Source organism: Cibotium barometz, chromosome 50, assembly GCF_041138505.1.
Source record: "Cibotium barometz isolate CiBa-2024 chromosome 50, ASM4113850v1, whole genome shotgun sequence".
NCBI lineage: Eukaryota > Viridiplantae > Streptophyta > Polypodiopsida > Cyatheales > Cibotiaceae > Cibotium > Cibotium barometz.
This window is the reverse complement of record NC_141095.1, coordinates 6070530-6086715: the sequence shown is the minus strand read 5'-3', so window position 1 is coordinate 6086715 and position 16186 is coordinate 6070530. Positions and strand designations below refer to the sequence as shown.

Below are 16186 nucleotides of genomic sequence, written 5' to 3'. Positions count from 1 at the left end.
GGCCATCTCACCAGTTACACCATCGTTGCCAGCTCTCCAGTGTGATCTTGCCACATCGTCAGCACAAGTGGCATGATTTTGGCTTACGTCAGCATAAATGACGTGATTTTGGCTTATGTCAGCACAAACGGCATGTTTCCATTACATGTCCTCCAACATGATACCGTCGCCCTTCAGCACAATCGCTGTCAGATTAATGCTGACATGGCTATGATTAAGTTAACCATGATTGCCATGACTGAGCTGTGATAACTGATGAGTGGCTGTCTCCATGACTATCATGGTTGTGCCCTTAATCTTGTCGTAAGTATTATTAAAACGGGCCATGTTTACAGACGAATGCATGACCTCAGCAAACACGGCACATAGTGTGTGCACTGTGCATGTCGATTCTAACGTCACAAGAGACATGATTCCATCAAATAACCTAGCAACTAACAGCGTGATTCGATCGATCCACTACGTAGTTTGATCTTTCTTATGTCTTGGGTCCATCTACAAAAGAATGGCAAGATTTTGTCCAACAATTGTATGATCATTACTAAGTTGCTAGGATCCCCATTATGTGAAGCTTTGGAGCCCTAACCTTTAGAGCCTTTAATATTCGTTATATGCTGAGAGGCAGGCTCCTCAAGACACTCAACAAAGGATTAATTAACCTTGTTGTTGGCTAACCTAGAGTCCCTTTCCATACTTCGTTTCTTGCTCATCCCCTTCTTGAAGACCTCATCTCTTCTTTGTCTTAGGACTTCTTTGAGTCCATCTTTTGCTGATGCTTTGAGGCTTAAGATGAAGCAAATGAAGAATGATTGGCAACAAGATTGTGAAGCATCCATTTTTACTCTTGAAGAAGCTTGTCACCATGGGCTAGTGTAGTTGTCAAATCGTAAGTGTAAGATTGCCAATTTGATGATATCACAAGGAAGGGTAAAGTGAAACTGGGAAATTGGGTGATCCTACATCACCCCCCTTGACCCTTATTTGATATTGCCTTCTTTCTTCTTGTTTCCCCCCTATCTCTCGGTATGTCGCTTCCTTCATCTACATTTAATTCTTTCCTTCCCTCTTTTCCAATGGTACCCTCCTTCTTCCCTATCCTCATAGTGTCCCTTCTTCAAAAGCAATCAAGTTGTGGCAATCAATTGAGTACTCTTTGTAACCCAATTTCTCAACACTCCAAGGAACATAAAGAAGACACATCGCATTCATTTGCAAAACATTGGATCCATTTTGTAACCCAATTTCTCAACACTCCAAGGAACATAAAGAAGACACATCGCATTCATTTGCAAAACATTGGATCCATTTTGAACATTAAATTCACTTTTGACATTGGCATGGTGTGTATTGGTTTTACCTCAGCTCCATATGTACAAGGGTCATAACATCAAGGGTGAAACTAGTAGGAGGAAGCTAACTTAACGTGGCACACACCATCATGGCCAATGTGCGAGGCCCAAACACATCTATACTTGGGCCAAATCCAGTATGCATGACCTCAGGATTATGATGTCTCTTCAAGTCATCCCACAAAATATAGAAGGAATCCTAATCTACCTATATCGGGTTTTTGGAGCCATTGTAAGAAAGGAACATAAGCATATTCAATACTTAAAGGATTCCACTATTCACATTTGATCCAGTTCATCTTTGAAAAACCCCTCTCACATTCCACTGTGCTTGCAACGATGCCAGACTATGCATGCATGCACCAAAGGAGCTTCATTTCACCATAGGCTTGACCCCACTCCTTATCCATGACTACAAAATTGCCATGCTACATGAATACTCATTCCTAGCCATGCTCGCTTCAGTCTGATCATAAAGTCTTTATATTGCATCTCACATGCTTTCACATTCACTAAGTTTGCAAACTTTTCTAACAAAATATGCATCCATATCTTACCTATGGCAAATCAAGATTTGTGATAGTCATTTGAACTAAAGACTTTTCCTGCCTCAAAGAGCTTCAAATTTGAAAATCAAACACTTAGGCATGAGATATCTTTACCAGCAAATTGTCTACCCATTGTTATGCAACATTCCTAAGAGTTTTCCCACTAGTTGGATTGTTAATTTCCTCATTCCCACCATCAATGCTGGATTCCATTGGAGATGCTACATGTTGCTGTCCGTGTTAAGGTGGAATCCAGGGTTCATTCATGCATACATGCATTTTTCTCGAGGATACAACCACCATAGGCTGAACACACTTGGAAGCTTGCTTTGCCCTCAACAAAGCGGGAGGACCATTGGAGATGCATGACAATGATGTGTTGCTTACCTAAGGGCATGTGGAACTAGTTGTCTATGGTGGAGGCAACATGTGGCAACTAGTTGTCAATAAAGTTGTGTAGACAAATCTATGGGACATAAGTTGCCCACTAGAGGCATTGCACTTTTATGTGTAAATAAATTTATGGGACACGAGCTACCCACGAGAGGCATTGCACTTACACCATTTGAACAGCCTCTATGTGTTCCGAATGGGGTTGCCAAAATTGCAAGTTGCAATACCAAGCCAAATGTACTATGTAGCTGTAGTTTCAACTAGCTTTGATTGTCTAGGAAGATTGCAAGGCCTAAAAAATAAAATAATATAACATTAATAATAAAATGCATGGTTTTATATTTATTAATATAACATATTTTCAAAAAAAACTCAAAAAGCTACCTTCGATAGAAAGGTCTTTTTTTTTGCCTTTCTTTGGGAGGGGCTATTTTTTTAACTTTAACTTTCTATTGAGGGGTCAAAATTTTTCTTTAAGTCTGTTTCTCTTGAAGGCCAAATGCCTCTTAGAAGGATACTGTAACTTGCAAAAATAAACCTTGGATTCTCGAGCGAGAAGAGAGAGGGGTTATCATCTTTTTTGGCAAGGTCCAAGGGTGGTCACACTAAGGTCACCACCATAGTTGCTTTTTAACAAAGGTCACTCTCATTTTTTTAGCATTTTGGCACTTGCAAAAATTTAAAATGTCACTCAAAAATTACACTAAAATTTACCGAACCCGTGAAGGGCAAGGGTGTCCTTCAAAAATCAAGCGGGGTTCACCCCCCTTACTTTTTTGCCAGGTCAGACGCTTGGAGGGGAGGGAAGCCACAAGGTACACGTCAGTGCTGCACGTCTTTGTTTGAGTTTGCCCTTTTCTGGCAACGCTGACCATCAGGGGGGAGGTGCTCTAAACAGGCGCCACGTGCAGTGCAAGCTGGCTAAGGCAGATAGGAAGGTACACCAAGGCGATATCGACACGTATTTGCTTGATCTTATAAGTATTGAGATTGGGGTGGTAAGGTTACAGGGAAACAACTTTCTGTGGACAGTTCGTGAAAGACCAGCCGCCAGAGAGATGGAGCCATATTGTATAGTATTTGCTTTTGCTGCTTGCCTGTTAATGGCTCTGATAAGAAGAAAGAATCCCCATCCGCTGCTTCTCCCACCAAGCCCTCCTGGATGGCCACTGATTGGCCATCTTCACATGCTGCATAGGCCTCTCCACCAGTCTCTCCACAAGCTTGCATACAGCTATGGTTCCTTGTTTTTCCTGCGCCTGGGCTGCATGCCCACTGTTGTGGTTTCTTCTCCAGAGTGGGCCAAGGAGTTTTTGCAAGCCCATGACCGAGACTTCTCAGACCGCCCACAACTGGAAGCCAGCAAGCGTCTCTTTTACGGTAGCAAAAGCGTCGTTTTGATGGAGCATGGCCCCAACTGGAGAGAGCTCAGAAAGCTCTACACCGCTGAAATCCTCACCATCAAGCGCATTGAGATGTTCGAGCAAGCTAGAAATGATGAAATGGCCTTGGCTCTCCACCTCGTTGAGTGCCAATTAGCCACCGATAACATCCATGAAACTTACCCCATTGAGGTTAGAAAACTTGTTTTCAATATTGTGGGCAACATGATGACCAGCATGCTCTTTAGCAAGAGGTCCTTTGATCCTTCTGATCATCACAAAAAATCCAAATTTAAAGAGATGATTTTAGAGATGGCGGTTTTGTTCGGAGCTCCCATTATAGGCGATTTGATTCCATGTCTAAGGTGGCTTGATATACAAGGTTACAAGAAACGGATGGATCGTCTGGCCAAAGAGCTGGACACATTTTTGGAAGAAGTGGTGATGGAGAGGCTAGAGGGCAGAGGCCAAGGAGTGGACGTGAAGGCTATGGACTTTTTGGACTTGCTGATAGGCATTTACAAGGGAGATGGAGGGGCAGGAAAGGAGTCGATCAAGAGCATCTTGCTGGTAGGGTTAAGTTTTGATAATGTGCTCAATCCTTTGAATAATCATAGCATTAGATGGTGTTTTGGGCAATGTTATTGATGGTGTTATGTTGTGTATACACTCCTAGGACTTGTTGAGTGCTGGCACGGAGACCTCTACCACAACGGTGGAGTGGGCTATGGCAGAGCTACTGAGAAATCCTCACTGCATGCAAAAGCTACAAGAGGAGTTGAGTACATCAAAGCAAGCTAGCCTTTTATCTGATGATGAAGACAATGATAAAAGTAAAAGCAGATTAATTGCAGTTGCGGATGCAGACATACCAAAGCTCAACTACCTGCAGGCAGTGGTAAAGGAGACGTTGAGGTTGCACCCACCATTGCCATTGGTAGTGCGCCAGATGTCAAAGAGCTTAGAAAATGGGAAAGTTGTGGGGGGTTTCAAGCTGCCCAAGAAAACAAGCCTGCTAGTAAACGTGTGGGCGATGGGAAGGGACACCAAGGTGTGGGGAGAGCAGGCGGACGCTTTCCGCCCGGACCGATTCCTGAGCAGCGCCTGCCCACCGGACCTGCGCGGACAACACTTCGAGCTGCTGCCCTTTGGGGCCGGCCGTAGGGGGTGCCCGGGTATGAATCTGGGCTTGGCTATGGTGGGCTTAGTTTTGGCCAACCTTGTGCATCGCTTTGACTGGAGGCTCCCCTATGGTCATCACAACTTGGACCTCTCCGAAGCTGCCTCCCGTACCGCCCCCATGGCCAAGCCCCTCCTTGCCTTACCCACCCGTAAATTATCAACATAGATTCACCCCCTTACAGAAGCAACAAATCAACCAACTTTGTGTTACATCACAAAAACCCGGGTTTAGTGTAGTCTGCACCTGCGTATTTTTTTGGAAAAATACCTTCAAATTTAATACTCAAAAGTACAAATACCTCAAGATTTTGAGAAGCTATGGAATAAAAATTTTCAGATTTCAAGATTTTTCTTTATAAATAATTTCACTATTCTTAGATAAAGGCTTTCCACTTTTTGGGAAAATACTTTTTTTCTAACAATGATTACATGGCACTACCCTGCACTATCACAACAATGGCCCTATTATCCACGTTTTTGACGAAATGTTATGCCCTCATTGTAATGGGTCAGTTATCCTTTAAGTATGGGTCATGCTCCGTATTAGCTAAAGGACCCATCTCCTCCCTTGTCTCTTAACACACAGTGCCATTAAAATACCATTATACTAGTTTCTGTTGCCTTTCAACTTAGAGTTGCAAATCATGACATCTGAGACCATGCGTGTATATAATGCTTCCTAATTATCTCACATATCTATACCAATTTTTCAAATAACAAGATAGACTTAACCTCTCTATTTAGGTCTAATGCTCTACATACACCTTTCCATCCTTAAGAGAACGAGGTTTTATTCCAACTAAAACACTTTAACAATGTCTTAAGTGGAAAAGGATCCTTGCATTTTACCAATTCACCCTACTTTTTAACCATCTCTCTCTCTCTCTCTCTCTCTCTCTCTCTCTCTCTCTCTCTCATGTCACCACTTATGAAGAAGCAGAAACAAAAAGAAGTCCTACTCTCTCTCTCTCTCTCTCTCTCTCTCTCTCATGTCACCACTTATGTGAAGAAGCAGAAACAAAAAGAAGTCCTAGTCTTCAAACTCTTAGTTGAAGGCCTACCAAATAAATGGTAAGTGTGTCTTTCTAAGCAAAGACCCAAGCCACACACAAAAAACAAATGGAATGTAAACAAGACTATTGCCATTGAAGCAAGTACCCAAAGTCATGCTATTGTGACCTTCACCTAGAAGTAGAGGATCCAACTAGGATTCTCAGGGCGGATCCACGAAAAGATGAGTCACGAATAATAGATGGGTCATCGCAGCAACTTCAAAGGGAGGGAAGACATTTTTGGTGTCAACAACCTAGATATATCATTAGTGAATGTACCAATGCACCAGTCTTGGCCAATTCTACTCGAAACACCATAGGACCCTGCTTTCAGAGTCCTGTTGCTTTAGTACAAAGCTTTAGTACAAAGCTTTAGTACAAAGCAATCAAGGACCGCCATCCTAGAGCTGGGAAAATCAAAAAAGGAACTTTCAAACCTAGTTTGTTATGCCTAAGTTGCCATTACTATTGCAAACTTGGAAGAAGAAGCAGCAAGAAGAATTCAGTAATTAAACATCAGGGTCAAAAAAACATATTCTCCATCATCCAAGCACCGATAGACTACCAAGGTTTTCTTTGGATGACAATGCAACTGAATGCAGATTAAAAGCCTTTGTATGATGGTATTCTAGGAATTGATTAGCTCACCCAAAATCAGGCTGATATTGTTAATCCTAAATAGCAAATGCCAAAACAATCAAACAAAAATGCATTGTACCACGCACTCCCATAGATCAAGATAAGGTTTAGATTTACCAATTAATATGTCGTGGGATTTTAGGTTGTAAGATTCCTCCCTCCAGCTTTTGAGGAGAGTAAAGGTATAAGAATCTCCCTTTCTGTTCTTGTAATTATTTCCCTCTGTGAAATAGGAGAAAGATCTTGTTTTGACCTAAAGATAAAAAATATCTAGAGAGAGATAATCCAAAATTGTGATATCTTTGGATATAAAAATCTTCCTAGTGTCTAAAATGGTTTTCCCTGAAATAAAAGTTCAAAACGAACTTTTCAATGTGCATTAGGAATCAATTAAAAATGATATAAGGGACCTTAGCCTAAGGGTCTAGATTTTCAGAAATTTTTGGATTATGGTCCAATTAAGGCTCCTATGGACCAATAGGATTAATCCAAGTATTGGGATGTGATAAATCCAAAGAATAAAAGAAAATACCCAAAAATGAGTAAATGCTCACATAAGATGAAGAGTTGACTGAGTACAAGGTTTATTAGTTAAAAATTAAGAGATATTACTAAAAAAATGAGATATTTTAGAGAAATGATAAATTTTTGACACCTTGGTAAGGAGAGGGGGACTCTTGAGGTAGGCGTCTTCTTCACATGTGTGGGAAGGTTTTTTAATTCAAAAAAATTTTGATATTTTTCTCTCCTCTCTCCTGGATCAAACTGGGAGCTAAACTGGTCTAAATCTTATCCAAATTCAGTCAAACTGAAGCTGGAAAATTCTCCAGCTTCAGTCAAACTGAAGCTGGAAAATTCTAAAACTTAAATGGACTCAGTTAGTAACCTCCCTCACCTATAAATAGACCCTCATTCTTTTGTATTCTCATCTGTGAGCTATACCATGCCAGTATTACATTAAAATAATCATATTTTTTATTATCCTTTAAAAATCCTCTACTTTTGGGGAGCTTGGAGCTTCTCTCTCTCTCTCTCTCTCTCTCTCTCTCTCTCTCTCTCTCTCTCTCTCTCTCTCTTCAACAACTCTTGGAGCTTTCTTCTCAACTCACTAAATCAATTGATTGGTTAGGTGCTTCACTTCTAGATAAAGAAGCAAGCCAAACCTAGAGAGGTAAGAAGGAATTTCATGGTTTTTGTTAATATTCTCAAATGATTTCACTTCTCAACCCCTCTTAAGCTAGTTTTTAATTAGTTGTTTTTAATGCAAATCAAGCTTTCTCTAAGAACTTTAATGATTAATCACAAAAAGTTAATCTTTATGATTTATTTAGAATGCTTTTTATGTATATCTCTCTCTCCCAAAAGAAAAGTCATTCCTATGGCTAATTCTTTAGAAAAAGAATGCTTCTCATTGATAAATTCTTAATTCAAAACCAAACTCTAAGCTTGTTAAGCTAGAGGTTAAGAAAATAGTATTTTTTATGCTTTTATATTAATAAAATTATGGTAAATTTATGCTTTAATTCCATAATTTGGATTTAAGTTTAAGGATAGTTCTTCTATCGTAATTGTATTACAAAGTCTTATTCTTTTTTAAAAAATTAAAAAATTATCAGTAATAGCAGTGAAGCTATGGTAAAATTTTTAGAAAATAATACATATCTTATTTTTATGCATAATGCTAAAAGAGGAAATCCTACCATATTCTAGGATTGGACATCCTATGCTAAAAGAATGATTTTCATCAAATTCATGGAAAATAAAATTTTAGTGTTTATGCATAAATAATTAATTAAAGAAAAGAGAAATTTTTGGTAAATTTATTTTTATGCAAAAAGAGAAATTCTCATGATATTTGAGAATCAGTATTTAAATGGTAAAAGAGAAATTTTTGGTAAATTTATTTTTATGCAAAAAGAGGAATTCTCATGATATTTAAGAATCAAGTAATTAAATCGTAAAAGAGTAATTTTTGGTAAATTTTTATTTATGCAAAAAGAGAAATTCTCATGATATTTGAGAATCAAGTATTTAAATGGTAAAAGAGAAATTTTTGGTAAATTTATTTTTATGCAAAAAGAGGAATTCCCATAATATTTGAGAATCAAGGAATTAAATGGTAAAAGAGAAATTTTTGGTAAATTTATTTTTATGCAAAAAGAGAAATTTTCATGATATTTGAGAATCAAGTATTTAAATGGTAAGAGGAATTATTGGTAAATTTATATGCAAAAGAGGATTTCTCATGATAATTGAGATCCAAGAAATTAAATGGTAAAAGAGAAATTTTTTGCATAATTCAAATTATGAGTATTTATCAAAAGTGAAATTTTGAGCATTATTAATTTTATTGGAAAATATGGGTAGAATTGATTTTTGTAAATCCCATGAATCTTTTACTCAAAAGAAGAATATTGAATATATTTCACTTGAGAAATTTGAGAAAGAATATGAAAATATCCATCGAGAAAAAGTACCTTTAATTAGGCTAAGCAATTGACAGAAACTTAGAAAAGTCCCATCGGTATCGAAAGTAGAAAACACTACTAAAAGTGGATGTGATAAGATGTAATGTAGAGCCGAATGAATGTAAATAAATGTGTCGGGATGTAAATGGATGCGATATGATTAGATGAGATGTGAATGTGATGTGAGGAGATGTGACTGGATGTGATGAGATGTGATGTGATGTAAATGGATGTGGATGTGAATATGATAGGATGTGAATGTGATGTGAGGAGATGTGAGTGGATGTGATGAGATGTGATGTGATGTAAATGGATGAGAATGAGATGTGAAGTGATAGATGTGCATGTGAATGAATGGATGGATGTGGATAGATGTGAATGTGAATGAATGGATGGATGTGGATGAATGTGATGAGATGTGAATGGATGTGATGAGATATGGATAGATGTAGATGTGATGTAATGGAGACGAAATGAATGAGATTTGATATGAATATATCTGGACGTGATGTAATGTGGATGGAATGAACGTGATGTGATATAGATGGAATTAACGTGATGTAATGTGGATGGAATGAATGTGATGTGATATGGATGGAATGAATGTGATGTGATAAGGATCGATGTGGATTGAATGTATGTGATGTGATGAAGATGCAATGAATGTGATGGATGTGAATGGGTGTGATGGGTGTGATGGATGTGGATCGGTGTAATGGATGTGAATGGGTGTGATGAGATGTCAATGGATGCGATGAGATGTGAATGGATGTGAATGTGATATGATGATATTTGAATGGATGTGATGTAATATGAATAGATGGATGAGATGTAAGGTGGATGAATGTGGGTCTAGGTAGATGTGAATGGATGAGATGTGTTGTGGATAGATGTGATGTGATGTGATGTGATGAGATGTGTTGTGGATAGATGTGTGATGTGATGTGGATCTAGATAGATATGAATGGATGAGATGTGAATGGATGTGATGTGGATCGGGGTATATGTGAATGGATGAGATGTGATGTGAATGGATGTGATGTGATGTGACGTGGATATGGGTAGATGTGAATGGATGAGATGTGATGAGGATGGATGTGATGTGATGTGATGAGGACATAAATAGATGTAATTGGATGTGATGATATGTGGTGTGGATGAATGTGATGTGATGTGGATAGATGTGATGAGATGTGATGTGGATGAATGTGATGTGATGTGGATAGATGTGATGAGATGTAATATGATGATACGAATGGATGAGAATGGATGAAGACGATGGGAATACATATGACTGGATATGGAATAAGTAATGTGAATTGATGTAGAAGAATGTGGAATAACGAGAAATGATGTGGAACAATGTGGAAAGACGAGAGTTCATTGGAAACTATATTTATGACCTATTTTTAAATGATTGTTTTATGTCAAGAATGTTGGGGAAGCATTTTAACCATCTTGTGAATGAGGTCATGGAGACCTAAGTGATAAAGTTGCAATAGCTGACGGAGAGTCAACAGAGGACGTCTCACATAGCAAGGTCAGCCGAGGTCTTGACCAGCCTTGGTTCGATTTAAATGGTGAGCTTCTGGTGGTACGGTGGATGAGGGACCAAGGAAGTGGCCTATGAGTGAAGCGCTAGGTGACCTACGAAGGAGCCTAGAGGGTGCTGACCATACGGTGCTCGAGCTTTGGGTCACCAAAGATACCCACGCGTGCGTCGAGGAAGAAAAATGGAACAAGGTGTTAGAGTTGTTTTACATGGATCTGGTTGATTGCCCTTGCTGGTCCTCAACGAATGAGTCCACGGCTCTTTTATATGGATCTATTGGTTGATCTTGCTAATCTTCAACGGAGAGTCCATCTAGATTTTTCTTATGTGATTATATTGCCGGGTACTATGAGCTCAAAACTATTGAAAAGGCCCCTGAGTGAACAGGTGGTGAGCGTTATGGTTGCCAATGATGCCATAGGTACAGCGATGAAGGAATGATTGGAAATTAGAATTCAAGCTAGATATTTTGGAGGATTATGATCAGTGATACTATGGTTTCATTAAAAGATTGTTTTAAAGACAGTTGAATCTGTGAAAAAGGCAATTTCACAGCTGAATCTGTGAAAAAGGCAATTTCATATTGGGTGTGTAAGTGGCATGACTATCTTTAACTTTGCTTGAAGTGCTGGCTAGGGGGCCTAGGAACTCTTTTCCTCCCTGGTACCCAGGGCAAAACATAACCAAATTCCTAAATGGACGGATGGATCCCTAAGATGAGACTCAATTTTGGTAAGTTACGGTAGTTGAAGTAAATCTCGGATAACCCTTGTTCTATGGAAAAGAATCAACGGTTGTGCCTCTTGTGATGAGGAAAAAAGCGTTGGACTCTATGATCCAAGTGCAAGTCTCTTCCTTGCTCTGACCATGAGACTTACAGATTTGGTCAGATCAGTTTGGTTAGTGATGACCTTGACTACGTTAGAATAACATATTTCGGAGGAATCGCCTATGTCTGCTAGGCGAGGGAAGTTTTTCGGGGTTTGATTTTCGAAAAACCGAGGGATTAGTCTCTTGTCCAGATATCCGTGGGGGCGAGGCCCCGAGTGAGAGGTTCTGCCCTGCGCAAGAAGTGCTACTTCCGCTGCTAGCACCCTTGAATTCGTTGCGCGGAGGGGTAGGGACTCTTTCAGCTGGTATCAGGGATTCTTTCAGCTAGTATCAGGGATTCTTTCAGCTAGTATCAGAGCTAGTATCAGGGATTCTTTCAGCTAGTATCAGAGCTAGTATCAGGGATTCTTTCAGCTAGTATCAGGGATTCTTTCAGCTAGTATCAGAGCTGGTATCAAGGGAGAAGCCAAAAATGTCAAAGATTTATGAAGTACCAGTAAAAGTTTGTAATTGTGTGATGAAACTCCTACAAATTGATATTCAGAATGAAGATTCATAAATTGAAAATTGGGTCTTCAGATGGAAGTACCGCAATTGTATAGAATCCCTGACTTGCTTGAGGCCTAGATATGATGGTATTTACCTTATAGCTCCAAGGACCGTTACTACCCGTATATACCGTACTCAAAAGAAGAATATTGAATATATTTCAGTTGATAAATTTGAGAAAGAATATGAAAATATCCATCGAGAAAAAGTACCTTTAATTAGGCCAAGTAATTAGCAGAAACTTAGAAAAGTCCCATTGGTATCGAAAGTAGAAAACAGTACTAAAAGTGGATGTGATAAGATGTGATGTAGAGCCGAATGAATGTAAATAAGTGTGACGGGATGTAAATGGATGCGATATGATTAGATGAGATGTGAGGAGATGTGAGTGGATGTGATCAGATGTGGATGAGATGTGATGTAAATGGATATAGATGTGAATATGATAAGATGTGAATGTGATGTGAGGAGATGTGATGAGATGTGAGTGGATGTGATGAGATGTGATGTGATGTAAATGGATGAGAATGAGATGTCAAGTGATAGACAACAGGTGACGGAGAGTCAACGGAGGATGTCTCGTGTAGCAACGTTGGCCGAGGTCTTGACCAGTCTCGATTCGATTTAAATGGTGAGCTTCCGGTACGGTGGATGAGTGACCAAGGAAGCAGCCTATGAGTAAAGCGCTAGGTGACCTGCGAAGGAGCCTAGAGGGTGCTAACCATACGGTGCTCGGGCTCTGGGTCGCTGAAGATACCCACGTGTGCATCGAGAAAGAAAAATAGAACAAGGTGTTAGAGTTGTTTTCTAAACTCGGGCATGAGGGACCAAGGAAGCAGCCTATGAGTGAAGCGCTAGGCGACCTGCGAAGGAGCCTAGAGGGTGCTGACCATACGGTGCTCGGGCTCTGGGTCACCGAAGATACCCACGTGTGCGTCGAGGAAGAAAAATGGAACAAAGTGTTAGAGTTGTTTTGTAAACTCGGGCATGGATCTAGTTGATTGTCCTTGTTGGTCCTCAACGGATGAGTCCATGGCTCTTTTATATGGATCTATTGGTTGATCTTGCTGATCTTCAATGGAGAGTCCATCTAGATTTTTCTTATGTGATTATATTGCCGGGTACTATGAGCTAGGAACTATTGAAAAGGCCCCTGAGTAAACAGGTGGTGAGCATTCTGGTTGTTGCCAATGATGCCATAGATACACCGATGAAGAAATGATTGGAAATTAGAATTCAAGCTAGATATTTTGGAGGATTATGATCAGTGATACTATGGTTTCATTAAAAGATTGTTTTAAAGACAGCTGAATATGTGAAAAAGAAAATTTCATATTGGGTGTGTAAGTGGTGTGACTATCTTAAACTTTGCTTGAAGCGCCGGTAGGGGGCCTGGAAACTCTTTTTCCCTGGTACCCGGCAAAACATAACCAAATTCCTAAATGGATCCTATCACTACAGTGGTTGGGCGGTTGGCTACCCCATGGGATTGGATGGGGTTAGGTTGGACTGATGGATCCCTAAGATGAGACTCAATTCTGTTAAGTTACGATAGTTGAAGTAAATCCCGGATAACCCTTGTTCTATGGAAAAGAGTCAATGGCTGTGCCTCTTGATGAGGAAAAAAACGTTGGACTCTATGATCCAAGTGCAAGTCTCTTCCTCGATCTAACCATGAGACTTACGGGTTTGGTCAGATCAGTTTGGTTAGTGATGACCTTGACTACGTTAGAATAAAATATTCTGGAGGAATCGCCTATGTCTGTTGGGCGAGGGAAGTTTTTTTGGGTTTGGTTTTAGAAAAACCGAGGGATTAGTCTCTTGTCCAGATATCTGTAGGGGCGAGGCCCCGCGTGAGAGGTTCTGCCCTGTGCAAGAAGTGCCCTGTGGCGCAAGAAGTGCTACTTCCACTACTAGCACCCCTGAATTCGTTGCGCGAAGGGGGCATGGATTCTTTCATAGGTTGTACCTGTATTCAACTTCCCAAGGGAGGCCTTCCAACTGCTATGTGTAGCAGCTAGCTCGAATGGTAGCTTCCATTGCTTGTCACCGAACAATGTTGATGGCTTAACCAAGGACAAGTCCCTCTCACAATAAGAAGCTATGGAGGTGGAGAAGAAATCCCTCAAACTCACACTCACTGTCTCACTCACACACAAAAGATAGAGGAAAGAAGAAGAAGAAAGAGCTCTCTTTTCTCACACAATGGAAGGGTCCATTCTCATTAGATGAATTATCTTTTATACAAACTTATTAAGTGGCCGGGCACCCGGGCAAGGGTGGTCATTGAGTAAATCTATCATCTAGTGTGTGCTAGACTACTAGTATACATGTGAACTCGATACCAGCATTACACTTAGCTCGGTCATCCCTTGTTTACATGATGTGTAGCTCATTAGAGCAGAAAAATCATAAGTTCTGTATTAAGTGCAAAAAATCGCTTGGACATACAAAATTACAAAGTGATCCAAATTAATAAAACCTTTGATGCCAATCACTTGTAATGACTCCGAACGCTTTGAAGAAAATCCAGTGGGGCTCATTGAAGCCATTAGCCTAGTTAACTACCATAAATGGGGTTAACATCTCCCCCTGCCTGATGTAGGTCCATCCTCGGACCTATGCAATTAAGTGCAAGTTGAGGGCTTGGTCATGTGTCCATGTAGAAGAAGCTATGGACATAGAAGTTTGACTTGAAAGTTTGTCCATGTGTTGATGAAGCAGTGTGATGAAGCACGTCACGAACTTTTGATGCAACTAGATTGGTTACTTGTAAATGTCACCTTCCAAGGTATTGATAAATATGTGGAGTGGCTTTTGCTAATCAGGTTTTAGATGTCAAGTGCAATGCAAGTGCAAGTGCATAGGTAGAAAAAAATAAGGAGTGCGTGATGTGCTTGAAAAATGCAAGCACCTATATGCATCACAAAAAGAAAACGGAATGTTGTGCAAGTAAAGCATATTGATGGGTTCTTCAGGTGATAGGTCATACCTTAAGCTAGTGTTACCACCACCAAGGTCCCCCTATCCAAAGATGTACCTGAAGGGCTTTTGCTGGCGAGGTTTCAAAGGAATCTCACCTATCTTTTTTTTTAAAAGTAAATAAACTAAAGATTAATAATAATAATAATAATAATAAAATAGTAGTAAAAGTGAGTGCATATACACAATGTGCCAGTGCATGACTTGATGCTAGACTAAGCCTTTGATAGAAAAATCTCAGGCGACCCTTAACTAGCAAGACTATGCTAATGGTTGGAAAGACCATTAGCGGACAATAGATGTTTATGTTTTGTTGTTTTGTTTTTTTAATATAAATAAGAAAAGGACTATGCCCTCTGCCCAACAAGATAGATTGCGACTCTAACTTATATTTACAATTTGTACATGAGTACTCTACATTTAGGTTTAGAGAAAATGATTGATAGGTACTTGTCGCAATGTAGTTGTCGTGTTCTTCTGAATGCCTTGTAGGGGGGCCAGAATTATGTATCCACCATAGTCTCAAAATCACACAACATATGTCCAAGAAACAATCTGAGACGATGGAAGTAGAAACTTTGCTTAATCTGAGTTAGGTCCATTATTAAGATCATAAAGTAACTCTTGAACTCCCCATCATGTACCCTTGTGAGGAATATCTATGAGAGTGATCATTATAACTGTATGAACCTAATGGTAGCCACAAAAGCCGGATCTGGAATCTACCGGATGCATTGAGATGCATACTGAGGTATGTGAGGTCTACTTTGCATTGTGGACTATTTTATGAAATTGGGACAGAGATATGTGTACATGGGTATACAGATGCTGATTAGGCTGGTAGTATCTCAGATAGAAGATCTACTAGTGGCTTCATGTTTTCTTTGGGGAGTGCTGCTGTGACTTGGAGCAGCAAGAAGCAGCCTACGGTTGCTCTATCCAGTACTACAGAGGCTAAGTACAGAGGTGCTGCTATGGCAGCATGTGAGGTAGCTTGGTTGAGAAAGCTACTTGCAGATTTGGGTCTATCAGTGGTGGATAGACAAGTTGTCATTTTCTGTGACAACATTAGTAGTATACAGTTGGCCAGGAACCCAGTTTTCAATAAATACTCCGTCACACCATTACGGGCATCGCCCAAGTTGTAGCTTTGGACATTTTTGCTTCATATCTTGAACGTTTGACCCTTTGGTGCATCTATCGTGACTCCTTGATGTAAGATAATGGTGATAGATCTTGTGAATCTTAGAATTGGGTTA

At 39.8% G+C, this 16186-nt stretch overlaps 1 protein-coding gene across 1 annotated transcript; it reads left to right on the top strand.

Annotated features, from left to right (window-relative positions):
• The first annotated feature begins 3298 nt into the window (after window positions 1-3298).
• Window positions 3299-5194, top strand: LOC147609764 (cytochrome P450 71AU50-like). Its single transcript, XM_086786965.1, has 2 exons — window positions 3299-4242; window positions 4349-5194. Exons 1-2 carry the CDS (start codon window positions 3349-3351, stop codon window positions 5018-5020), a joined length of 1566 nt encoding a protein of 521 aa, XP_086643091.1. The 5' UTR covers window positions 3299-3348; the 3' UTR covers window positions 5021-5194.
• Window positions 5195-16186: the final 10992 nt, after the last annotated feature.

What these genes read in the sequence shown, in the direction of transcription:
- LOC147609764 (XM_086786965.1), top strand. Translation starts at nt 3,349, where the DNA reads ATGGAGCCATATTGTATAGTATTTGCTTTTGCTGCTTGCCTGTTAATG. An exon ending in CGATCAAGAGCATCTTGCTG is followed by an intron (nt 4,243 to 4,348) that starts GTAGGGTTAAGT and finishes ATACACTCCTAG; the next exon opens with GACTTGTTGAGTGCTGGCAC.